Source organism: Ochotona curzoniae, unplaced genomic scaffold (assembly GCF_017591425.1).
Source record: "Ochotona curzoniae isolate NIBS_2020 unplaced genomic scaffold, NIBS_Ocur_1.0 contig_46, whole genome shotgun sequence".
Classification (NCBI taxonomy): domain Eukaryota; kingdom Metazoa; phylum Chordata; class Mammalia; order Lagomorpha; family Ochotonidae; genus Ochotona; species Ochotona curzoniae.
In genome coordinates this window covers 844,466-872,023 of record NW_024466340.1, presented here as the reverse complement: position 1 = coordinate 872,023, position 27,558 = coordinate 844,466, and the positions used below count along the sequence as shown (strand labels likewise).

The following is a 27,558-nucleotide window of genomic DNA, read 5'->3' as shown; positions in this document are numbered from 1 at the left end:
ATTCAACATGTGGACTGAGAATTTGGCCATGTGGGTTGAGCATGTCCACTGGACAGTACAAGTGAAGAATGCCATCAGTGCTGATCTCAGTGAGTTAAGAAGCCAAGAGCAAGCATCCTCCTGCACTCTACCAGGAGGAGAATACATGGCCAAGCATTCAGAAACAGGACCGCTGGGCTCACAGGGGGCAAGCCACAGCGCTCCCTCCTGCTGTGCGGCACCTTTACGTGGGAAACACATTCAGCTATCCAGCCTCACAAGGAAGTGACTGATCAGGTTGCATTTTACAACTCCAAATGAAGACTCTCCTTTTTTTTTTTTTCTTCACTAGTTTTTTCAACTGAATCTGGAAAGGTCAAGTCAGAGAATCTATATTTGAATAGATAGGACAATAGTCATTTTCTCTGACAAATCTTCCTGGGGTCTCCAAATTAAGACTTTCCCTGCACTTTTCTTTCTTCTTCCATTTTCTTTCCTTTCTTTCTTTTTGTTTTAGAATTATTTACTGAAGTCAGCACCATGGCTTAAAAGGCTAATCATCTCCCTTCAAATGCTGGCATATCATATAGGAGCTGGTTCATGTTGCAGCTGCTCCACCTCCCATTCAGCTCACCGTTTATGACCTGAGAATGCAGCAGAAGATGGCCCAAAGCTTCGGGATCCTGAACTCACTTGGGACACCTAAAAGAGGCTCCTGGCTCCTGGTTTCTGATCAGTTCAGCTCTGACCACTGTAACCATTTGCGAAGTAAACTATGGACAGAAGATCTTTCCCTATCTCTCCTTCTCTCTATAAATGTGCTGCTCAAATAAAAATAAATAATTTTGGCTTGTCATGATGGACTAGTGGCTAAATCCTTGCCTTTCATCTGCCAGGATCCTATATTACTGTTGGTTCATTTCCTGACTGCTCCACTTCCAATCCAGCTCCCTGCTTGTGGCCAGGGAAAGGAGCAGAGGATGGCCCAAGGCCTTGGGTCCCTGCACCTGCATGGGAGACCTGAAAGAAGCTCCTGGCTTCAGATCAGCTCAGTTCTGACAGTTGAAGCCACTTGAGGAGGGAACCAGCAGACAGAAGATCTTTCTCTCTATGTATCTGCCTTTCTAATAAAAAATCTTTAAAAACAACTTTAAAAAAAAAGAGTTATTTATTTATTTGAAGGCAGAGTTACACAGAAACAGGGAGAGACAGAGAAAGAGAAGGATTTCTCCCATCCACTGATTCATTCCCCAAATGGCTGCCATGTCCAGGGCTGCGTCAGGCTGAAGCTAGGAGCCTGGAGCTTCCTCTGGGTTTCCCACGTGGATGCAGGAAACCAAGGACTTAGAACATGTCTTGCTGCGTCCCTAGAGCATTAGCAGGGAGCTGGATCAGAAGTGGAGTGGCTGGAACTTGAGCTTGGATTTGGGAGTTGGCTTTACCCAGTGCTAACAGTGCCAGCCCTGCCTCTGTTTCTTCTCTCTGTTTTGTTAGCTGTTCACCAGGCTGCTGTGCTCAGTGACACAGCCCTGGTGCTCCTTCTAGTCACACCCAGCACGGAAACGGATGGCAGTTCAGGACATTGCAAAACTTTAAACAGAAATGACATTCGGTATAGTGACAGCTAAGGACGCTCTCGTGGGTCTTTAATGAAATGAAAATCATAGGTTCTCCATTCACCAGCAATTACAAATGAAAAAAGCTATCTCAATAGCCCAAGAAGTGAGATGAGCAATTTGGAAGAGTATGTAGGTAACTATTTTCCCAGATCAAAAATTAGACCAGTATAAATTTTCTTACAGAAGGAAAGAAAAAGATTAAGAAAAAAAAATCTCTCAAGACTGATGTCCTTCGCTTTCCTTTGTTAAAAATGCATTTTTGTAGCAGTACGTAAGAACAGAGAAATCGCAGTTTTAAGGCACCAAAAGAAAAAAACCAAAAGTCCAGCAGTAAAAGGCCAGAGCTTATGGGCTTCATACACTTATCAATAACTTCATATGAGGGTACAACATGGAAAGTAACAGGGAAAATCCCATGGAGATAGGCCTCTGTAAGGTTTAGGATGAAGGTCAACTCATAAAGCATATTTTAGGAACATTAATGTGCAAGTCCATTAAAAAGACACAATCATTATTATTTATCTACCAATTTAAAACCACTTTCGAACATCACTTTTGGATCTTTCTGTTACTTTTTTTACTAGGAAGACTAGGGTCTGGTGTTGAGTTGAGCTGCCGCTTGCGACACTGTCATCCCTGTACTGAATTGCTGGTTCAAGTCCCAGCTGCTCAGTTTCTGAGCCAACTCCTTACTTATGTACCTGGAAAGCAGCAGAAAATGGCTTAAGTTCTTGGGTCCCTGCTATCCACATGGGAAGCAAGGATAGAGGTTCCAGGTTTCTGGCTTTGCTCTCAATCAGTCCCGCTATCACAGCCATTTTAGGAGTGATCCAATGAATGAAAGATCTCTCTCCCTCTCCCCATATGTATCAATCTGTCTTTCAAACAACTGAATTAAAAAAAAAAAAAAGACGTAAAGGAAGACTAAAACCAAAATCCAGCAATCAAGAATAGTCTTACTACCAACTATGAGAAGTAATATTTCAACAATGACCTGATTGTTAGTACATTGGACCTTCAATTTCCCATGATTTCGCCCTTAGTTTTATTAGGCTATTCCAGTTCCTCAGATCTCATCTGAGATCCATGAAAAACAAAGGGATTCATGCTATATTTTTAAAGATTAAACACCCTTCAGTGACATCTCAGGGTCCTGATTCATATACTCCAACTGGACCTAGCCTTTAAAATAATATCCTAGCCAGTAGAATTCTAATATTTGATAACATATGTTAAAATTTCCACACCAGTGGTTAGCTTGTCCAAAATGGGGCATGGGACTCTCCAATGTCATACCGCTTTTGCTTTCTATTTTTTTTTTATAAACCCCTAGACACAAATACTACTGATTTCTCTGATAAACTTCTATCAGTTCCACCATGACTCCCAAAGCATTTGCTTTGGAGAGGGTGTGCCTGCAAAAACAACTTCTATCATGGTGAAAGCAATGGCCCTTTTTTTTTTTTTTAGGCTTATTACAGGGGCCAGGGCCTTTTAGCAACTCAACACTCTATCCAAGCGCTTGATCACAGCAGTCCTATGGCTGGGCACTGTGAAGCCTGTGGGTTTCACAGGGGCTCCTGAGGACTTGCCCACAGCCCTGAGGGAGCCCCGTGGGGAAGTGGTTTTTATTGCATGCAGAGAGGATGACTGTGATGGCTGATGCACACGCAGAGTGGCCTGGGTGACTCCGGAGACGCGAGCATGAGCTTACTCTGGCATGGCTGTAGTAATATCGTACTGGGAGATGGGAGAGGTCATGAATATGTGATGTGGGAATGAGGGTGTGGCAAGTGAGAAAAGAAGAGAACCAGTCCTAGGGAGGGGAAATCCACACGGCAGAACGTCTGCTTCCCCTGCAAAAATTCTGCTTATGCTGCTGTGAGGCTCTGTGGGGCTTCCTCATCTCTCGTCTCCTTTCAACAGGAACAGGTCTGGATAAAGGTGCAAGTCTCACAAGATTCTGTGGCAAGTATGACTAATAGTTCTCTCAAACACCCTATGTCTTCTTTTGTCGGACACCATGGCATACAGGTGATTATTTAATGCTTCATTTAGACTCACAGGCATATTTTTAGGAGCCTAACAATCATTAGCAAATACAGAGTGGACATTTTAAGATCTCCATTACACAGCACAGCGTTCCTTTGAAATGGAAAAAAAATGGCCCATTAAAGAGATTCTAAGAAACTTCTCCATAAAGGAACTTAAAAGTGGAATTATTTATAAGCCATCTAAATTAAATGCCTTGTTTTTAGACAGCACCAGGTATTGCAATATAAAGAGGCTTTCATTTTCATTTTCCTTATATTTGGGTATTTAAACATGAGGTTCCATTATAAATTCCAAACATAACTGAAGCCTTTAAAGCACTTGAGAAATAAAAGTAGAAATCAGGTTTAAAAAATAGGACAAGAAAACGATCATTTCTGGGTCGGCCTTGGATGATGTCATCATAGGTTCTAAATGTAATAGCGAAGCAGTGTACACTATAACTCCGACTGCCCATGTGACCTCTAACATTAATCTGGACAAAACAACTAATATTTCAATCATTTTGTGATGGAGAAGTCAGATTTGGAAGCACAAGATTAAAGGGAGTTTAGAGTGATGTGAGTGTGTGTGTGTGTGTGTGTGTGTGTGAGTGCGCACGCGCACGCGTGGGGGGCCAAGGGGAGGAGGCATGGAAACTAACTCTTCCAGCACACACCCCTTTTGCTACTACAAGGGCATCCAGCAATCACATTTGCAATAGTAAAAATGCTGAAGAATCCTACAGTCTCATTGCTTCCACAATCACCCCTGAGCCTCTCTTACAAAGCCCAGCTTGCTTTATTGGTGCCAGGAAATTCTTCAGGGGTTAAACGGGGAAGTGCAGCCACTACCATTGTTGCAATAAATAAATGAATGAACCAGAACGAACCAGCCATCCATCCCTGGGAAGCAGGCATCTTATTTTCTACCATTATATATGTGAGGCAGCAACCACATATTTTTAAAATGTTGCTTTATCTTTGGATGTGTGTGTACACATTACAGACATGCATGCATTTATACAAAACGGAACACAGTGCCCTGCAGACATCTACCTCAATATCTTAAAAAAAAATTTAGAATTATTTATTTCAACCAAAGGATGAATAGCTTTAAAAAAAATGGGGGTAGACTAACAACTTACATTTTAAAGGCCTCCTATGTTGCACATACAGCATATACAAATACACACAGAACACACACATACACACACAAAGGTTTTTTTTTTTTCCCTCCATGCCATAGACAATGCTAAAATATCTGAGATCAGGTTGCTATGCCAACACATTTTTTTTTTCTAAAATGAATAAAATTATTAGCAGAGAGAAAAACATTCTTGACTCCTTTCCCTCCCATCCATGAAGCCGAGAGAGAGAGGGAGGTTCAGGGAGGCCGAGAGGCTGCCAGATGGGGAGGAGGGAAGGCAGGGAAGGTGGGTAGAGGGGTGTTTGCTTACCAAAGATGCTGATTTGATCGTGGCAAAGCGCTCTCTGTTCCGGTAGTGGAGGGCCTGGCTCTGAACTGACTGGGTAGGCCGCGGCTCAGGCCTGGGATCGCCGTGGCCCGCCTCATCCCTTATGAATACATGATCCTGCAGAAATGGATAAAAACAAGGAGAAAGTCCAGCTGTGCTCTTTCCTCGCCGGCTGCCTCTCGCTCACCCCTCTTTCTGCACAAGCACTGCTGTTTGAAATGCATAGTTTAGCTCTCTGCTAGTCCCCGCAGCTCCCACGGTACAAAATGAATAAGCAACACATTGCAGACTTCAGTTAGGAATGTCAGCTGATCGCTAGCGGGATGCCTTCTGAATCCCTGGCAGGCTTTTCCTTTACCTCCAGAATCACATATAGGCAAAAGAAAAAAAGAATAGAAAAAACAATGCCATGTACAGACTCCTTAGCACAGTTTGCTTAAAGCGCGGTAACCAAATAATTCCTTTAAAAATGTCATGTCCATGGCTGGCAGGGAGGATGCTGGTGGCTTTTAACATAAAAGCGAGCCTCCGGCTCATTCCCTTGAAGGATCTGCTTTCTCAGTTTAATTTTATTTGAGATCTGTTCGGTGGCATCATCGTTCTGCTTAGAATCAGTGGAGGTTTGTGCTGAACTGCCTCTCTGTCTTGTGCTGGGAAGATTCGGCAGTCACTGAGGGATCCTGCTTTCCAGTCATGATCGTACACAGTTCTAGCACCTTCTCTCTACAGCTTCTGAAAGGATTTTTTTTTTTTTAGATTTAAAGAGACAGGCGTACAATTTTCACCAAATGCTAGTTTCACAAATTCTTCCTCAACTCAGCATCGGTATGGTCACCAGAGCGAGCAAAGCTGGAATTTAATGTCCTTGCCTGATTTAATCAAGCCTTCGTTTCTTGATAGGTGAAGATGATTAATCTTATTCTAATGACCAGTGAAAACTAGCAGTCCCTTGAAGGATAATAATGGATGTGTCTTCAGCGCAACTGAAATGACTTTTAAAGGGGACAATGCTTTCAAAGGACAATGCTCCCCTCTGCAAAAGATGAAGTGGTCAGTCAGGGATTAGCTTTAAACCTTCAGAAAAAAAAAACACCCAATAATAATTTGTAGCTCAAAAAACATGTACAACGATGGGGGATTTAAAAATAGTACATGCCCAGGAGGGGGAAATGGAAAATTCACCCCTATTTTTCTTGGGTCTTAGGAGAAACCATTGATGAGAAGTCAGTTTTGCATTTTGTCTGTTACTATTTAAGATGTTTTTAAATTGCTTTCTCTACCAGAAAACAAGAATTAAGACAGTTTAGAAAATAGTACATTTTATTATTGTCTAAAAAATTTAGAAAAATCAAAACACACATATTCCTGGAGAAAAAAATTAAATTTCACATCTAGATTTTCATGTAAAAGATATAATTGATTACTGGGTGAAGTTAATTTTCTTTTTACACATTTTAAATGTTTCCATATGTTGGGAAGCTATTTATCACATCTATGTTTAGAAATTGTTTTTCAATTTATGTATTGCAGTTCAAATAATGAAGCAATCATTAATAAATTTGTCACTGAGAAACATACAAAATTCACGGGGTTATCTACAATCGTGTAGTCACATAAGATGGCTACTAGCCACATGTGGCTATTTTGATTGAGATTAAGGAAATAAAATGGAAAATTCAGCATCAGTTGAAAAGTCACAGCATCAGTTTCAAGCCCCCAGTAGCCACAGTTGGCTACCATATTGGATAGCAGACACATGGAACATTTTTAACATGGCCCCAAGTTCTACCAAATCTGGCTGCACAGCTAAAAATTTATCTCTTAGGGCATGTTTTTAAAATTAACAAGAAAACACTTAAAGCGTCACATAAAATGATTCTACATAATTCTTTGGGAAATTTGAACTCTCATTTTGTCAGAAAAAAAAATTGATTGGGATTCATGCTCCAAGTTTAAGGTTTTAGTGAGAAATGTGCTGGGACCTGCTACCACTTAAATATTCAGATCTATCAATAAATTATATTTATATCTGAGAGTAAGCAGTTCCCACATGACAATAGCAGAAAAGATATACTAGGTAGAGGTCTGTGATTTTTAATATGAGGTCTTAATAAGTCATAGCTTTGGTGAGGAATAGTGGATTGAGAGCAAGACCTCTTATATGTGATGACAGCTAAGTTCCAAGTGATAAAACTTGATTTACAAATATAAGCAGTGATATAATAGATCAAAACAAAACTTTTTCATGCACAAGTGTGTACACTTTTATTATTCTGTTTTTCATTGTAGATAAACATTAACACTTTGGGCTTAACATCTTCTTATCGAATTTGAAACATACTATATTTCTTTCGTTTTTGTTTTTTAATTGAAAAATCTACACTTTCATTGTAAGTGATATTAAACCTGGTTCCAGGATACTAAAAGCTGTGACTATTTAAATATACTCTACAAAATAGCACACAGATTTGTTGTACATAACCTACACACATTCTCACATCTTCCTATATAATTTGTCATTTCTAGATTACTTTTAATACCTCCTGCAGTATCAATACTAGGTAAATGACTGCCTGCCTTTATTTGGAAAATAATAACAAAACAAACACTTTGTACATGTCCAGTACAAAAGCAATTAAAATAAAACTCAGCTTTTAAGTTGACCTATGAACAGTGTGCAGATGTGTGATGGCACGAAGTGCTTTAGTGCATATATTTCTCTTGTAATATTTAAACCTGGGTAAGCATATCTACTTCCACAAGCATCTATCATTTCTTTATGGTGAGAGCATTTCAGGTCCTTTCCTCCTGATTTTTTGAAATGCATAATACCTTATAAAAAAAAAGTTACACTGTATTTCTAAGGTCACTAAGTTAAAGAAATGAGAATACACTGGGAAAGTAAAAAACTTGAAACCACAGTTTAGGTGGCACACAGGCGACTGAAAAGCCGTAAAAAAAAGAATGTATTTAAAAAATAACGATATTTCAGAAATTTAAAAAACCTTTCAAATCATTAATCTGCTTTATTTTTATATGTAAAAATTTGAGATTTGTTTATTTATTTACAATCTTATTTATTTATAAAAGGCAACACATATTATCTATTTCACAATATAGATTTAGGAACATAATGATACTAGCCTGCCCCACCTCACTTGTCCATATCTTCTTTTCTCTTCCTTCCTTTACTTATTTTTAATTTTTGCGAAGATATGCTTTCAATTTGGGTTTATAATAACAAGCTTATCCTTTCCTAAATAAAGAATTCAACAATAGAGCCCAGCACAGTAGCCTAGTGGCTAAATCCTTGCCTTGCACACGCTGGGATCCCATATGGGTGCCGGTTCATGTCCCAGCAGCTCCACTTGCATCCAGCTCCTGCTTGTGGCCTGGGAAAGCAGTCGAGGACAGCCCAAAGCCTTGGGACCCTGCACTCATGTGGGAGACCTGGAAGAAGTTCCTGGTTCCTGGCTTTGGATCAGCTCAGCTCTGGCCATTGGGGGCTACTTGGGGAGTCCTTCTTGCTGAAATCTTTCTAGTAAAATTAAAGCAAGTAGTAAATGGAAAAACCACTGTTCCTCAGGAATGCTGACAGAGGCTATAAACAGTAGTTAATCTATTTTAAATATAACAAATAATACTAACATTATAATGTTTTTCTTTTTTCTTTTTCCTTTTATAAAATAATTCTTGGCTTTTCCATAGGAGCTCCAAAACAGAGATCACCATAAAAATCTTCAAAATCGGGCCTGGCAGCATTGCCTAGCAGCTAAAGTCCTCACCTTGAATGCGCCAGGACCCCCTATGAGTGCCAGTTCTAATCCCGGCTGCTCCACTTCCCATCCAGCTCCCTACTTCTAGCCTGGGAAAGCAGTTGAGGATGGCCCAAAGCCTTGGGACCCTGCACCCACTGGGACACCTGGAGGAGATTCCTGGCTCCTGGCTCTGGATCGGCGCAGCACCGGCGTTTGCGCTCACTTGGGGAGTGAATCACCGGATGGAAGATCTTCCTCTCCGTCTCTCCTCCTCTCTGTATATTTAACTTTGTAATAAAAATAAATAAATCTTTTTTAAAAATCTTCAAAATCAATACAGGAAGAAACCATACAATATGGGGAACATTTTTATTCCAAGAGTAGACACTCATTTCATGTGTACTAGGACATGAAGTTTTAAATATTTAGCTCCACCTCAATCGGTAAAAAACACAAAAAGGCAACTTTATGAAGCCATTTAACACCAAGGGCTGATTTTTCTCTCAGATAGGTAAAACAAATAAATATAAATTTTAAAAAGGGAAGGAATGGGTTGGGCCTGGTGATTGAGGTGCCATTTGGGACACACACATTCCTTCCTGGAGTGTCTGGGTTTGAGCTTCCCCTTTTAGCTGCTTGCAAATGCACATCCTTGGAAACAGTACACAATGGCCCGAGCAGGTGGGTCTCCACCACGCCTGCAGAGGGGCTAGGGTGAGCAGGTGGCAGGTTGGGTCTCCACCACTCCTGCAGAGGGGCTAGGGTGAGCAGGTTGGGTCTCCACCACGCCTGTGGAAGGGCTAGGGTGAGTTTTGGAACTCCCAACTTTCTTCTTGCTCAGTGTTGGCTGTTTAGATACATGAATAAAAGTGGTTTTAAAATTTTTTTCAAACCTAAAAATGAAGAGAATGTGCCTTGAGAGGTGAGTCCAAACTAAAGTATCTGGCTTTACTGGGTATTGTTGTCTGTTGGTTGTATTTGTTGTTTCTCAAAGTAGCAGTTCCTTTCACAATAACCTCAATATCATGCTCCCAGAATTTCCGGACTGCACACAACTTAAAATTTCTTTTTAAAAATGTTCATTCTCTTTCAAAAAGCAGAGACAGACACAGAGAGATCTACCTGCTGGTTCACTCCCTAAATACCTACGATAGTAGTGCTGGGTCAGGTTGCAGCCAGGAATCCAGAATTCAGTGGAAGTCTCCCATGTGGGTGGGGGAGACTCAAGTACATCAGTCATTCCCCACTACCTCTCAGGACACACATCAGCAGGAAGCCGAATCAGAAGTTGAGGAGCCAGAACTTGAACCACCAGGCACTCAGGTATGAAAAGTGGTGTCCCAAGGGGGTGATTTAATTGCTGGTCACACATCTGCCCCTAAAGTGCTTACATCCCAAGAGGTTAAAACAAAACAAACAAACAAAACCCAGTGTGACGGCTTCATTCAATCAATGGCTAACTCCTCCCCTTGCAAGCACTGAGATCCCTTATGGGAGCTGGCTGATGTCCCAGCTGTTCCACTTTCCATCAAGTTCCTCTGCTTATGGGCCGAAAAAAGCAGCCAAGGACAGCCCAAAGCCTTGGGACCCTGCACATGCTTGGGAGACCTGGAAGAAGCTCTTGGCTTCGGATCGGTTCAGCTCCCATGATAGGAAGACTTTTTTTTTTTGTCTTCGCAAATTTGATCTGCCTTTTCAGTAAAAAAGAAATCAATCTTAAAAAAGAAAAATAAAAAAAGGAAAGGCAAATTTGCCATTCTATATAGTTCGGTACTAGATTAGATTATTTACAAATGATAACAGTAGAGTTCACAATCCTTGAGGAATGATTTCAGAATATTAAGAACAAATGTCATGCTTTACTTTTATCACGACAAATTATGTGGCTTGGTCATGACTTATCTGTGAAAAAGAATCATCCAGAGACAAATAAAATTACAAAATGATTAGGGACCAATTTTAATTAAAGTTATATTAAGTTGGCAAAGTTATAACATTCTTGTATTGTAAAAGATAAGCCTGGGGCAGGTGTTTGGCCAGGTGGTTAAGTTGTCCTGTTAGAGTATCATCTCCACATTTCTTGGTTCAGCACCTGGTTTTGGCTTCTGATTCTAGTCTCCTGTTGCTGTGGATCCCGGGAGGCAGCAGTGACGGATCCTCAAGTAGCTGAGTTCTTGACACCCAATGGAAGAGCTAGATTGGGTTCCTGTCTTGCAGCTTGGGTTCAGTTTGGTCCAAGCGTTTGAGTAGTAAGCCAAAGAAATGGAGGTCTCTCTTTCTCTCTCTCAAATAAGTCAATAAGTAATTTTTAAAACTAAGTCAATTTCCTTAGATTAAAAATGAAGCTGTCTAATGTTTGTTCAAAATCTTTAATAACCTGAACTCACTTATAAATACAGGAGATATAGGAATAACATAATGAAGATGAAATGTTGGCTACATTAATAAAGGCTCATTTTCCTGAATAGAGAGGTGTTTGATTAGAATTATGGTGAACTCTTTACTGGTTCATGTTATTGAATTAAGAAAATTGTCTTTCTAACTCCTGCTACTATTTTAATAAACAATGCATCCAGAGAAAAATCTTTAATAAAAAGAACTGAACTTTTAATATAATGTAGTGCAGCATTCATAGTATAAAACATATAAACATTACTATTGTATCCTAGTCCTAGCCCAGGGTTTCGATTTCACAGGTTTTCCCGTCAGATAGCTGCCTACATGTTTCTGAAATGAAGATTCTTTGTTCAGCCACTTGCTAAGAGTTTTTCTTTTTTCTTTCTTTTTTTTAGGATTTATTTTATTTATTGGAAAGTCAGTTATACAGAGATGAGGAAAGACAGAGAAGAAGATCTTCCATCTGCTGATTCACAACCTAAGTGGCCACGAAGGATGGAGCTGTGCCAGTCCAAAGCCAGGAGCCAGGAGCTTCCTCCAGGTCTCACACACGGGTGCAGGGTCCCAAGGATTTGGGCCATCCTCGACTGCTTTCCCAGGCCACAAGCAGGGAGCCGGATGGGAAGCAGAGCTGCCAGGATTAGAACTGGCACCCAAACGGGATCCCGGCGTGTTCAGTGTTCAAGGCTATCATGCTGGACTCCTTGCTGAGAGTTTTTCAACCAACTCAAGAACGATTCTGACAGCCTCTCCTCTGTGTTTTAGGTTTATCCTCGCTGTAGTATTCACCACACTACACACCTACCTGCCTTGGTGTGGGACGGTGGTCTTTCTGAAGGCAGAGTCAATGTGGTTTGAAACATCTTAGTCTCCCTAGCACTTGGCAAAGTGCTTGATGCTTAGTGGGTATTCTGCATGTGTTTGCTGAATAAATAAACCCAAGAATGTAGGTCTGAAGAGATTTTGAGAAAATGACATTTTCTCTTGGATTATTTAACAGAATTCAAATTTGTATTTCATAAAAACCTGCCACTCTGTACTCGAAGAAAAGTCGTAAAATAGTGACACACACACAAGCACACCTTTACTTGGTGGCTTTTATCTGGTGACATGAAGTCTTTTTATAGACACCCACACTTTCTTCTTCCTTTTTTTTTTTTTTAAAGCATTGCAGAGACGGGATCAGCATCCCTATCTTCTCTCTTTCGTTTTGTTTATCTCAAGATTACTGAGTGATCGTTAGGTGTAGCTCCCCAAAGCTGGGGTGAGAGGAAGGTGAGAAGGTGGAAGGGAGGATGTGGGCTGGCTTGGTGCTGATGGGTGGTACAGGTGTCTGTCAGTGAGCAGAGGGGCCGGAGGACCCTCCGAGGTATCATCTTCCCGCCTTCAGTTCCTTTCACTTGGCCAAATGGGATTCAGAGGCAGACAACCCACCCCTCTGCTCAGCAGAAACAACAGGACAGACCACTGAAGCAAGTGAAAGCTAAACTACAACATCCTCTCCCTCTAAGGACTCTTTTCTTCTTCCCATGAAAATGGTCAATGTGGTTCTTTACAAAAAAAACATGGGGAGGGAGAATTTTAAAAGAACAAGCAATACTAATAAGAAGGGCTAAACAAAGCCCAAGGAGTTAGAGTAGAATGATTCGTAAGGAACAATTTCTCTAAATGATCATTTCTAAAGGATGGCCATCATGACTGAAGTTTAAACATCTTCACACAGCACTGAGTGAAGAATGATGCTTTTCATATATTAAAGTCTTGTGACATATCAATAGAAAGCAACAACAAGCAAAGGTAGCGTTCAGCTTTAAAAACAAAAAACCCATGTAGGCATTGACAAATTAAAAAAAAAAATACTATGCTGCTTAGGACCATGTTAAAACCTATAGCACCAGGGCTTAAAGGGACAGGATGGGGCTCAGAAATAGACTACCGATAAAGAAACTCACCTCACTACAAAGCTTGCCCCAGAGTTATCTGAGGATGCCCAAGAATTAACGTGTAAACTTGTGTCCTACTTGTATCCACCTTGGGCTTCCTTTTACAAAGCCTCTGTTTCCTGTTCACTGTGTAACAGGAGCTGGGCGAGGCGGCAGGCAGACAGAGCTGCAGATCCTGGCTCGGGGTGATACCCTGCTGCTGGCTCAGGTGATGCGGTAGCACCCGCACCGCACCGCACAGGGCAGAGAAACAAGGACTGCGCTTGTTTTGTCCTGGGGTGCTTCCCCTTCAGGGCCTCAGAAAGGTCGGAGTGGGAGCGAGCAGAGGAAAGGAGTAACCTGGAATTCTGGTGCCTGAGGAAAATGTTGAGTGTCCTACTCTGTTTCTGGGGGCTTCATCAGCAGAACCCAGCGCACCTTTATTCTGGCTGAAGGGCAGCTAATTTCATGCAAGTCATGTTCTCACTCATCACACGTAGCCTTTAAGAGTGAGTTTACTTCCTCAGAAAAATGGCAGTGGGTTTCAGAACTATGTCTGCTTGAAATTAAAATTAAGGAGGGAGGGGCCCTTCACCCTTCTTATATTTTGTTATTTCCTAAGCATGCTCTTATTCTCTTGGATTTAAATTACTGTACAGACTCTATTTACTTAACTCTTTAAAATCATAATCATAATATTTATGATTATTTAACCCTTTTAGTCCATGATGTTTAATGAAGCAGGATAGCATGATACTTAGCTTCACTAGTTCCTGCCCTGTGTTTCTTGTGTTTGTCCAATAGTTACCAACTGAGAGTCTGGGATGTGCCAGTTACTATTCTAGGGGTTAGGGTATAGCATTAAAATGGGTTGGCACAGTCCTTGCCCTCAAGGAATTCACATTTTAGTCACAAAATAATAAAAAAAAAATCAATGCATGATATAATTTTCTATGGTGCCAAGTATTCAAAACAAACATAAAAATGAGATAAGGGTTAAAACACTGTTTATATTTTAATGATATATAGGACAAAGATGTCAGACGTGAACGCAAGTGGAACTGGTGAAAGTTGCACAAGAAACACTGCTTGCTTGCTTCCTCAAACACTCTTTGTGGCCACCAACTTTGCCAGGCTGAGTGGAGCCCCACCTAGATCCTCTCTAGGGACTCGCTTTGCCAGCTGCCCTGAGCATGCTTCTGGCAAACGCCTTCAGCTGTCCTGCCCTTGGGGACTGCCTCAGCTGTCCTCAGCAGCCTTGCCCTGGCTCACACCCTTCCTTGCTGCCCATAGGCAGCCACTGATGGACAAAGCAGTAGCAAGCCTAGCCATTTCTGTGCAGCTTGGAGAGCTCCCTTTTGGCCCCAGAGCTGGACGCAGGGCTGGGTGAGGCCTCCATGCAGCTGGTACCTCAGCTCAGCCCTAGCCTCTGCCTGGCACGTCCTCCTTGTTCTCACAGATGTCAATTCCAAAGGAACTTTCTGATTAGGAAACGAGTCCACCAGGCTCAAGTGTATTAGCTGTGCTTCCCAGGGATTATGAACCGCAACCACAAACGATCTCTGGACCTGCGCTGTAACTTCTGTAGGGAAATAAAAATGGGCCTGCCTGTAGCAGCGGCTTCTAGAGAGAGAGAGAAAAACAAGAATGGGGGAAAGAGGGAGAAGACAGGGCAGGGAGAGAGGGTGGGAGAAGGGGAGAGAGAGAAACCTTTGCAAGGAAGAATCTTCAGTGGAATCCAATATATGATATAAGAGAGAAGCAGATTTTGTCCTGGGAGAGGTGGGTGAGAATTGCTTCTTTCCATTGCGGGAGTAGAAGTGTAGAATTTTAGACCTGCAGGGGATCCTGAAGAATCACATGGAACAAATCTTTACAGATGGAGAAACTGAGGTTCAAAAATATGTTGTGACTTGTCTGAAGTAAAATAAAACTAATAGTGGCAGTCAGAAGTATAAACAAATTTCCTCATTTCTACAGTCCAATTTTCAACTTGTGTTCTTGAGTGTAAGATCTTATTTCATTTATGCTCCCAACATTTACTGGTTTTTATTTTAGCTCCGATGGTTTCTTGAATATAAATCATACTTGAACATCAAGTCTTCACATGTTACACATGCTGTTTTCTAGGCTATATGCATTTGGAAGTTAATGCTTTCAAAAGTTTCTAAACAGATGTATTTTGATTCTTTTCCGCCATATATCTTGTATACACAGTTGCCCTTGGTACATCTGTGGATTCAACCAACCTCAGACTGAAAATATTAAAAAGAAACCAACCCACAACTCAACTGTAACTGTACTGAATATGCACAGACTTTTCATTTATATAGCTCTTGGGTTATATGTTATGAGGAAACTAGATGACTTCTTTAGGAGGATGTGTACAGATTATTACATCATTTTATATAAGGACTTGAGCGTTGGCAGGTTTGGGCATCTGTGTGAGCACTTTGTGGGGAGGGGGTGGTGCTAAGGTCAACTTTCTGTAGTTCCTGAGACATCACTATATTTGATAATTACAGATATAAATAATTAAACTTGTTATATGTGTTATAGCAAGTTCTTCCTGACATGTGTTTTTGTGAATAAATGGGTCAAATCCAACTATTTCCTATCCCAGAATATAAACCATGCCTCTTCTTCTGAAGTGATTACATTGGATTGAGAAAAGTACTGAAAGACCTACATTATCTTAAGATAGCTTTGCAATGGCACGACAAAATGAAAATTAGACCCCCAGGGGTTATACATCAGGCTTGTTTTTCTTGCTGGTTATGCCAGTAATATTTTTCTTTTAATTTTGAGTGTCTACCTGGAAAAAAAAAAAGATGCAACTGAACTGCTCTCCCTACACCCATGGAGCTTCAGAAGGAATTAAAAGGTGAGAGCCAGACTTGTCAGCAGCAATGACAGCTTTGTTCCAAAGGTGAGCCCAGCAAAACTTTCTTTTCCACTCTTTAAATAAATGCACGATCAGTTGCACTTGAGTGCTTAGCAACTTTCTGCATTTGTCTGACATTACTCCTTTTCACCAGCTGGTAACTTTGGTCACTGCTGTTGCTCTGGTTCCATAACTCACTGCCCTCATGGCACACCCTAAGATCTTGTGATGTTCTGCCTTCAACATACCAGAGTATTTTAAAAAAGTACAAAAAAGTGATGGCGCAATTGGCTAATCCTTCCTTTTCAAGCACCAGGATCCCATGTGGGTGCCAGTTCTAATCCTGGTCGCCCTGCTTCCCATCCAGCTCCCTGCTTCTGGCCTGGGAAAGCAGCCGAGGACGGTCCAAAGCCTTGGGACCCTGCACCTGTGTGAGAGGCCCAGAAGAGGCTCCTCGCTTCACACAGGCTCAGCTTTGGCCACTGTGGCCCTTGAGGAAGATCTTTCTTTCTCACCTTTTCTCTGTAAATCTGTCTGTCAATAAAATGAATAAACCTTTTTAAAAAGATTTAAAAGATTAATTTAAACAATAATACCTTTAAAAAGATTTAAAAGATAAAAATTCCTTTTTATTCATTTTTTAAATTCAAGAATTATTTATTTTTATTGGATACAGAGACGAGGAGAGACAGAGAGGATCTGTCCGATGGCTCACTCCCCAAACGGCCGCAATGGCTGGAGCCTGAGCCACTTGGGAGCCAGGAGCCAGGAGCTCGGCAGGACACTGAGATGAAGACTCAAAGTCAGGATCTGACTCAGATTCTCCGGGGTGGATGTTGATGGCTTCACTGTCCTCTCAACTACAGGACCAAATGCTTACCCTCTAATTGCATTTCCCATTTAGACATGATCTTGGCTGCTGTTACGGTTCAGCTGGTTTTGCTTTTGCTTTGTCGCAGGGTCTTTCTATTTATTGCTTTTTCACTCTCTCCCCTGTCTTAGCCCAGCTTAGTCAGCTTCTACCTGAGTTGAATGTTTCAGCCTAAATATGATTTCATCAGGCATGTGTACATTATTTTCTGCTAGATGATGTGCTCTTCTTATCTAGTGTTATAACACAACATATTCTTATTTGTGTGATTACTTATTTAAACTCCCTCATAGAGAATAAGTTCCAGGAAGCCACAATGGCTGGTTTATTTTTGTAGTCACAGGGCCCACCATTGGTCCCAGCACCCAGCTGAAGAGCAACCAACAAATAATTAGATTAATCAGTTCCAGGGACTAAATGCCTGCCTCCACCATTCATGACTGGATATGAATGCATTCTCTCTGCCCTTCCTCCTTTCCTATTCAATTTCCTTTTTCTCCTAGGAAAAATGAACAACTAATAATCACCTTAAGGAAAAAACATAGTAGATATGTTCTCACTGAAATTTCAACAAGGTCTCTGTCTTTCATTAAAGTAAGTACACGTGGCCCAGCAATGGTAGCCTAGTGGCTAAAGTCCTTACCTTGCATCCGCCAGGATCCCCTGTGGGCACTGGCTCATGTCCAGGATGGCCCACTTCCCATCCAGTTCCCTGCTTGTGGCCTGGGAAAGCAGTTGAGTATGGCCCAAACCTTGGGACCCTGCACCCACGTGGGAGACCAGAAGAGGCTCCTGGCTTTGGATCAGCTCAGCTCTGGCCATTCCAGGCACGTGGGTTAGCAGATGAAAGATCTTCCTCTCTGTCTCTCCTCCTCTCTGTATATCTTTCCAATAAAAGAAAGAAAGAAATCTTAAAAAAAAAAATAAGTACATGTATTCCTTGCATATACCTCAAAAGGAAAAAATCGTGCGGCATCGTTTTCTGTATTTCCTTATTGTGGCCTATTTAGCTAAGGACTTTCAAAATACTTTTGGGGAACTCTGGCAAAGATAAAGCTGTAAAATAGTCACCTTTTAGAAACTGCTTTGAAATAAGCTTTTCACATTTTTGAATAAAGTATTTCAATTATGACAGAGTTCTACAAAATGGAGAGCCCTAATTGGAAAAGTAAACAAACAAACAAAAAAAAGCAGAACCATTCAATCAAAAGTGAGATTATTTATGCCAGCAGAAAGCCTCAGAGGAATTAAAACAAGTTAAATGGCAGAAAAGATACAAATTATCTCAATAATAGTTGGTTAGGAATAGAGATTTAAAAGCATGCTTCTCAAAGAGTGGGCTTCTAAAAGGGTTAATCAACAGGTTACACCTGGAAAGAGTGGACAGTCCACAGCATTAAGGTTGCTGGTTTAGAGAGACCAACTTATTGGACTCTGAAGATTCATGAATTCATGGATTTTTATTTATTGAGGATGATGGACAGGCATCAGAGTCATGATGACAGGTACTAGGTTTAGTGTGAGACTTCGGCTGCCATAAAGTAAGCTCTGGGGTCGGAGCTGGCTTTGCCCTGACTGACACACTGCTGTGAAGAGCCCCACGACCCTTACCTTCTTGTGCACGACAGAGGAGCTGGGACTGAGCGTGTTTTCGTCATCATGCATCATGACGAGCTCAGAGCTGCTTTCGTCCATGACCTCCTGCATGCTGTTGACACTGCTGCTCTGGCTGCCTGTGCTCACGGACATGCTGGGGATGGAATGGTTGCTGCCCAGGCTGTCCATTTTTCTGCTCAGGCTGGTTCCATGTTCATTGTCCTATAAAGAAATGGCGCACAAGGTTAAAAAAAAAGTGCCAACCCATTGACTCAGCTATTAAACACACTCAATTTTGCAGTACCAAGTTCCTTTTCTGCCAATCTGCAGAGATAAAACTTTTTATATATTGGCTCCCCTACTTCCCCATCACCTCCAGACATGTCAAAATCACTTCTATGCTTTCCCCTAAGAGGCCATTTTGTACACAGGTCATGGGGCTCCAAAGACTGCTATCCCAGGCCTTTCCCCTGTCACACACAACTATTATCATATTGCTATGCAGTAAGCAGAAGGAGGCCAGGATTGTAACAGGAGCTTTGAAAACATCTAGGTGCTGGTAAGCCTGCTGGCTACTAACTGGTGCCCCCAGGATGCCCGTAAATACAGAGAAGGTCACTGCAAACTGAAGTATGGTGGAAAGAGTTTCCAGGGATTTGATAAGCAGTGGGTTCCAAGGCAGGTCATTACTGACTAACTTCATATTTAAGCAAGCGTATTAATTCTACTGTCCTGGACAGGTAATTAAATTCTGCCTCCCTCAAGCAATTCTAGCATGCTTACCTCTGTAATCGTATTAAGATGTATGTGTTAACTAATGCTGGCATTCATCACTATTGGTCCAAAGTGGTAAATAATCAGAACATAAAATTTACCCAACACAGTGGGATATCTTTTGATCACAAGATTAATCCACTGAGCTACCAATAAGCCCTGTTTTAAAAGAACCATACTGTATGTATATGATGTCAATGAACTGTTACTTAGCCACTGTAACACTCACTGATAAAGAGGATTCAATGGGTGATTATGGTAGGCACTATATTATATTTTTGATATCTCTATTTTTCCAATTAAAAGGGATCATTTCTACATATGGACTCAAAAGATTTTATACTGTAATTCAGTTTGCTAAGTTTCATTTTTATAGCTCTTGGTAAAATAATTCTATTTTATAATAAGATGCTAAAGAAGACTCATTCATTCTTTCCTTTTAAAATTTAGCTTTAGAAGAAGCAGGAATAGTTCTTTTGTTCAAGATTAATTCTTGCAGATACTGTTTCTGTCCCACCCGTGTCCTGAGAACCTGCTTCTTTAGCCACATCTCCTTCTTACTGGGTCAGGCATCCATCTCTTCCACATACAAATATAGGGGTCTGTCCCGTGGATATGTACTGCTTGCTCTACATGCTGCTTCTCTTACTTTTATTTTCTTAGCCATGCTCTTGAATCTTAAAAAATTAGTTTTTTTTTTGCTGTCTCTACTTTTACATTTCCCACTTATTCCACAAACCAAGTAGTTATTGTTTGTCCTACCTCGTCATATAAAATTGCTTTTACTAAATTCCGCAAGGATGAGCTAAGTGTAAGACTAAAGAGATAACCATTTTTCTCTGGTCCCCATCTGAATTGTCTGAATCGACCTCTCTGCAATCACTCCTTGCAGCTGTGTACTTTCTCAGCAGTTCTGATGCCTTTATGTCCTGGGCCTTTTTTCACTTGTATGACATGGGCATTCTTTCCATTCTCCATTCAACCCTTTGATGCATTATCATACTAATGTTCTTGATCTCCAACCAGCTACCCTTTTGTCTAGATCTCTAGCCAGTTTTTAACTGAGAACAACACCATTCAGGTGTGCCAACCACCATCACCTTTGCTTTTAGTTCTTTTTAAGTGATTTGAATGAGAAACCAGAAGTTGTCTGTCCCTTTGGAAACTTTCCTCTGCCTATATGTCAGCAGTGTATGACACCATTCTTCTCTGCTTTGCTGCACTTGGCCGTATCTGGCTTCACATGCATGGTAGTTTCTGAATGTCTCTTTCGAGATCTTGCATGTCTCTTAAGGGAGGGAACATCCAAAAATCATCCAAAGAGCATTTCAGAGGGTCTAGGTCAGAACCTTTCCACCGGGCACCATGTGGTGCCTGCTGAGATACACTACACCTACTTCTTCGTCCTCCTGTGACTCATTCAGGGGTCCATTCCGTGTTTCTTGGAAGAGGATTTTCTTCATTTTCCGGTACTGTAGGTTATCGAGCTCACGCACAGCATCTTTCGTCCTCTGAATGAGGTCAATGAGGACTCGTGGGGGCCGCTCTCTTCGAATAAAGTCATGCTGATTAGAGGAGAGGAAAAATAAAACAAACTAATGATGAAGAAACAGATTGTTTGGTATAAGGTTTAAAGATAAATTAAAATGCATCAAATGGTCCTGCTGATTTTTGAGAAATAACAAAAGATGGCTTTCACATCAAGTCGTATAACTTCTCACATTGCACCAATTTCATAATAAGTTAACTATATTTTTTTTTTCTAAGCCTCATTTTATGGACTTTATTATAACATTATGTGAAAATCCTTTTTGAAAAATTATATAGTGCTCGGTACAGCTAAAGTCCTTGCCTCGTATGTGCCAGAATCCCATATGGGTGCCGGTTCTAATCCTGGCAGCCCCACTTCCCATCCAGCTCCCTGCTTGTGGCCTGGGAAGACAGTGGATGAAGGCACAAAGCCTTGGGACCCTGTACCCACGTGGAAGACCCGGAAGAGGCTCCAGGCTCCTGGCTTCAGATTGGCTCAAGCTTGGAGAGTGAATCAACGGATGGAAGATCTTCCTCTCTGTCTCTCCTCCTTTATATATGTCTGACTTTCCAATTTAAAAAATTATATAGACTTAGGGTATACATTATGATGGTCCAATATACATATATAGGGTGAAATGAATGCTACATGGTAGCAAATTAGCATGGTGATCATCTTGCAAAGCTGCATTTTTTTTCTGATGTTGGTAAAAATGCTTGAAACCTAAAAACTTAGTCGATTTTGAGGATACAATACAATGTTATTATCTATAGCTCTCATGCAGTACATCAGATTGTAATAGTTGTTAATCCGACCTATCCAAAACCTGTACCCTTTGACCTTCATCTTCCCATTCCCACTCTACTCCACCTTTCTGTTCCGTTTCTGTGCATTGGAGATGCCTTTTCTTTTTTTTTCAGAATTTATAAATGAGATCATAATTTATTTTTCTTTCTGTGCGTGGTTTATTTTACCTAGCACAGTGCCTTTCAGGTTCATCTATGTTACAACCAAGAGCAAAGCCTCCCTTATATAGCATGAATAATATTCCATTATCTATGTATACATATATATAAGTATGTATGCATGTGTGTGGTGTATATACATGTACTTTTATCACAACTTCCTTATTCTTTCATCTGCTGACAGATGTTTAGGTTGTTCTGTAGCTCGGATACTGTGAATGATTTTGTAACAAACCTGAATACTAAATAAACAGAGAAGGATCTTAGGGTAATTCTATTTATAATTTTTTGAGAACGCTCCATACTGTTTTCCCACAATAGAAAGCACATCACATCTACATTCCCACCAATATGTCTAAGGATTTCCTTTTCTCTTTTCTCCACGCCCTTTCCCACATTTATTTCTCATCTACAAAAAATTTTTTTTTTCACTAAATAGAGGGTTCCCTAAATGTACACAGCACATATATCCAGGGTATAACCAAAGCTGAGAGCAAGGAACCCAGTACAGGTCTCCCACTGGGTGGCAGGCACCCAACCAATGAAGGCATCACCCACTGCCTCCCAAATTCTGCATTAATAGGAAATGGAATCATATTCTACCTTCGTTTGTGTTTCTGCCTTATGAAATACATGTTGTCTATATTACTTATTCAAAATGCATAAGGTAATAGTTTGTTTAGCCATGCAAAATAAACAGATTTTGGGGGGTGGCCAACTTATTTCTTTAACAAACCAACTTATCAACTGTTCGTTTATTTGAGAGGCAGAGAAAGAGAACATATAGCGTGTGTTTGTCAGAGAGACAGGGAGGCAGGAAGGGAAGGAAAGAAAGAGAGCGAGCATGGGTTCCTAAAGATTGTTTCACTGTCCAGATGACTGCAGAGGGTCCTGTGTGGACAAGCAGGAGTCATCCAGAGTCACACGATCAGAATCTGGGAATGTAGCCAGTTTCTCATGTGAGTGCAGGGCCCTAACTACTGCCGCCTTCCAGGGTCTGCATGAGCAGGAAGCTGGACTCGGAAACCAGAGGCAGGAAACCCAGGCAGCCTGACATAGGACAGGCACCTCACTCTTGACATTTAAAATCAGTCTTATGCATTTTATTTGTTTGAGTGGCAAGGGAGAGAGGGAGAAAGAAAGAGATCTCTCCTCTGTGCTGATTCACACCCTACAATTTTACAAACACTTGAGGCTGGACCAGGGCAAAGCCTGGAGCCAGCAACTCAGGTCTCCCTCAGGAGTGGCAGGGATCTTAAGTACTTCAACCATTACCTGCTGACTCCCAGGTGCACATTTGCAGGAAGTTCTAATTGAGTGGCAAACTGGGCATTCCAATATGGAATGTGGTTTTTCCAACAATGTCGTATCCTCTAGACCCAATGACCACCCCTGAACTGCCCTTTTAATGACTAGGCTATTTTGGAGGCCAATTTAAATTTCAATATTCAATCCTTTTATCAGTCTCTCCAGTCCTCAATGCACTCTTCCTGCTTCATGGCCTACATTACTCCCTCTCCCTTCCTCTTTTTTTTAACCCCTTTAGTTTCATCTTTAAGTTGGCTATATTTTATTATTGAGCAGTTTTTAAAAGGAAAAACTCACAAGGGTTACAGTGCTTACAGTTCTGAGGTTAATAATTGCAGACCATCTTGGCTAGGTGTGAGTCGTGGTTCACATTTTCTCTGAATTCTCTAAATGTTGGTCAATTATTTTCTGGCCTTGAATGTTCCTGGAGAGGTAGGTCGGAAGCCAATTCATTTTTTCACCTCAAAAACATGCTTTTTCGGTCAGTCTGCCTATATGAATCTTTAGAGTTCAGAAATGTCTCTAAATATGATTTATTCATCACTGAAGGTCAGTGTCAAGGTCTGTTTTCTTTGGGGCTCTCCCTAAATGTTACTTCTCTAGAAAGCCCTTCCCAATTCCTTATGGAAAACAGTAATTCCTGTCACTCTTGATCCCTGACCTTGACTCATTTTTCTGCTAAAAATTTACCCTCACATTGCATTATATCATTTATTTGCTTTTTAAAAAGATTTATTGTCTTTATTGGAAAGTCAGATATATAAAGAGGAGGAAAGACAGAGAAAGGTCTTCCGTCCGAGCTGTGCCTCTCCGAAGCTAGGAGCACAGAGACTCTTCCAGGTCTCCCACGAGGGTGCAGAGACCCAAGGATTTGGGCATTCCTCGACTGTTTTCCCAGCCACAGGCAGGGAGCTGGATGGGAAGTGGGGCTACCAGGATTAGAACCAGTGCCCATATAGGATCCTGACACATGCAAGGCGAGGACTTCAGTTGCTAGGCTATTTGTTTATTTTCTTAAAATATAGGTTCTGTGGTAGACGTTTGCCCATGCATTAAAACACTGGTTTAGATGCCCATATTGTACCCTAGTATCTGACTATGACACATGCCTCCGGCTCCTACCAATGCTGGGAGATGACAGTGATGACTCAGGTGTCTGAGCTTCTACCACTTACACAAGAGACCTGGACTGGGCTCCCAGATCCCAGCTTCAGCCTTGGTACAGGCCTGGATGTCATGGGCATGTGTGGAGTGAATCAGCAGACAGAAGCTTTCTCTTCCTCTCCAATACATAATAATTTTAAAAGAATTAAGATGCCACAAGAGCAGTAGTGATATCTTCCTTTTATATTACTATACTCTCAGTACTTAAGAGTGGTGTTTTACCATCAGAAAATACATATGTTCTTAATAAATAATGAGCCCATTTGATTTGGTCAGGCAAATAAAGACCAACTCAAATCAGAAAAAGATCCAAATTATTTATTTCCATAGGGGTTTCCTGCAGGTGTATCTTTAAACATCTGCCTTTTCTAGATTGCTTTAGATCTCTTTTGTCTTCCACTGATGTTATATTCCCCCTCATCATTTTTTGAGCTTTTATTTATACCGTTTAATTTGTTCTAATTCCTTAAGCTTATCTGCCACTGGACATATTGCAAATGGACTGGTTTACATTGTTAGTTAGTTGCCTGTCACTTCAGTCTCTGCTATGCCATTTCTTCTCCCTTGCTTTCTTTACCTTGGCCCACTGGATTTTTAAAAATCTTTTTGCTGTCTGTCACCCTATATTTTATCTTTGACTCAATGGAGTAGCTTAATGGAATTCTTTTTCTTTAATTTTAATATAGTCCACACTGAATTTTCTGCTTTATTCATTCCTGTGTTTTGTTTGTTTTTACAATATTTGCCCATTTCAAAGTAACAAACACCTTACGTTGTGCTTCTGGTATCTCGTCCTGATTACTGTAGAAATGTGGAGTTACTCCCAAAGCAGACGAACTAACTCAAGTTTCAACCACAAAAGAGATCAAGGCCAAGTTCTCTGCCCAGCTGCTTCTATTATCCTATCCCCTTAGCCTGCTGATGCCAAGACAGAAAAATTTACTTTTAAGTGGAAAAACTAGTTAGCTTTGAATTTACCTCTTCAGGAACATTCAAAGCCAGAAAACAACAGAATAATAGTAGCAGAGTTTTAAGGAAAAGAAAAGATAAACCAAGAACTGGTAGCTCAGCAAAGGTGTCCTTTAATTACAAAGGCAGGTGACATTTTAAAGCAAATTTAGGTTATATGTTCCTTCTGAATGTTTCCTAAAACATAAACAATAAAATATCTTGCCAGGGTTGGCACTGTAGCATAGCTGCTAAATCCACATCGAACGATGTCAGCATCCTACACAGGTACCAGTTCGAGTCCCGGCTGATCTGCTTCCAATTCAGCCCCTTGCTAATGCAGCTGGGCAAGCAACAGAGGATGGCCCAAGAAACCGGGGGTCTGAAATCACATGGGAGACATGGAAGAAGCTCCTGGCTCCTGCTTTGAATTGGTGCACCTCTGGCCGTTTTGATCACTCAGGGAGTGAACTAGCAGATGGAAGATTTCTCTCTGTCTCTCTAACTCTTCCTATCTGATAAATATATAAATCTGAAGAAAAAAAAAAGAAAAATCTTGCGAATGGAAAGATGAAACAAGTAAACGAAAATTATTGGAAAAGACACATATATATGTAGAGAGAGAAAGAGAGAGAGAGAAGGGTTAAAGAAAATCTCAAATAAAAAAGAAAAATAAATAAATAAATAAAATGAAAAAAATAAAAGATATTTATATTGTAAAAGATCCCCACATATTACTTTGATATCGCTAGAATACTCTACCTATGTATAAAGTCTGTAGTAAAACACTCCATGAAAACAGAGACTCAAAAATACCATGTCTACACCAAGTGGATGAAGCACAGGACAGGATGCAATGTGAATGCCTGCTTTACATAAGCACCCTAGATCTTTCCTTCCGGAAGCTTTGGTGATGAGCCGGATAAGAACCTGACAGGTGGCACTGGAGCCACTGGGAAAACCTGTGCCGAGAGCTCTGAGTCCCAGCTCTCATGTAGACCTAAGTCAGGGGAGCATCACAGTGATGATCAGAACAAGGGGAGGACCATCCTATGATAGGAGGCAAAAAAAGGAGAAGGGGAGAGAAAAGGAAAAACAGCGCAAAGACTTCCCAGGGAACACACAGTGCTAACATCATTATTCCCTGGTCCCTATTTCTATATAAATGATAAGGCAGCATGTTCTAAAGCAGCGTGTTATGGTGCGCTGTCACAGGACTAATTTGCCATATTCCATAAAACAGGACTTCAAGTTCCCATTCACAAATACAAAATTGGAAGATTACCTGTAACAGTTCCGCTGATGTTGGCCTTTCCTGAGGTATTTTTTGCAGGCAGTAATCGACGAATCTCCTAAAGAAGTCTGTCCTGTGAGTGCGGAGATGCCAAAAGATCACACAGTTAGGGTGTGTACAGCAGTGATAACTTAAAACAACTTGCATGCAAGGGAAAAGTTCACATTTTTAGGAGACTTTTTTAAGTTAAATATTTTAGAATTTCATAGACACAGCACTCCCAAGTTTGTACTATCTACAATGAATTCTTTTAGATGATGAATGTGGATACAGCTTCAGATTAGTCAGCATATAAATAAATGTACTTCAATAAAAGGACATAATGTCAAATTCTAACTTATGAAGGGACTTAAAAGTTCATGGGAAACAGATCTGGAGCCAGAGCTAAGCAGATCTGGAGCCAGGAGCCAGGAGCTTGTTACGCGTCTCCCATGTGAATGCAGGATCCCAAGGCTTTGGGCCGTCCTTGACTGCTTTCCCAGGCCACAAGCACGGAGCTGGATGGGAAGTGGAACAGCTGGGACACACACTGGCACACGTATGGGATGCAGTTCTTGGAGGTGGAGCATGAGCCAGTTGAGCCGTTGTGCTGGCTGGCCCCTTGTTCATTCTTTACAATTGCCCATTTTCCCATAACTCTTGCAGCCAAATAATTACAAAAATGTCACTGTTTTCAGCCAAAAAGAAAAAGAAAACCCAAAACCCATTTTCTAAACAAATAATAAAATATATTCTATTTCAATAAAAGTAATTTTTAAAATTTTATACATTTATTTAAGCCACAGGTAAAAGAGGAGAGGGAAGAGAGAGAGCAGGTCGGAGAGAACACTCCCATTTGCTGTTTTACTCCCCAAGTGTCCAAACTGGTCAGGGCTGAGTTGGGTCAAAATCACCCAAAGCAGGAACTGGGAACTTATTTCAACAATCTCTCCTGAACATGCTCACATACACTAATACTAAAACAAACAACTAGATAGATAGATAGATAGATAGATAGATAGATAGATAGATAAAGCAACTGATCAATGGAAAACCATGAC

At 40.9% G+C, this 27,558-nt stretch overlaps 1 protein-coding gene across 4 annotated transcripts in view; it reads right to left on the bottom strand.

The window, feature by feature from the left end:
• The window catches only part of TAOK3 (TAO kinase 3), a 154,276-nt gene that overhangs the window by 32,125 nt on the left and 94,593 nt on the right, over positions 1–27,558 (bottom strand). For all 4 annotated transcript variants that reach the window (XM_040986914.1, XM_040986913.1, XM_040986912.1 and 1 more), the window contains 4 exons: positions 26,510–26,591; positions 20,706–20,873; positions 18,550–18,756; positions 5,089–5,223 (listed from right to left, as the gene is read on the bottom strand). In XM_040986914.1, coding sequence (XP_040842848.1) covers positions 5,089–5,223; positions 18,550–18,756; positions 20,706–20,873; positions 26,510–26,591 — 592 coding nt within the window. The remainder of the gene's footprint in view (positions 1–5,088; positions 5,224–18,549; positions 18,757–20,705; positions 20,874–26,509; positions 26,592–27,558) is intronic.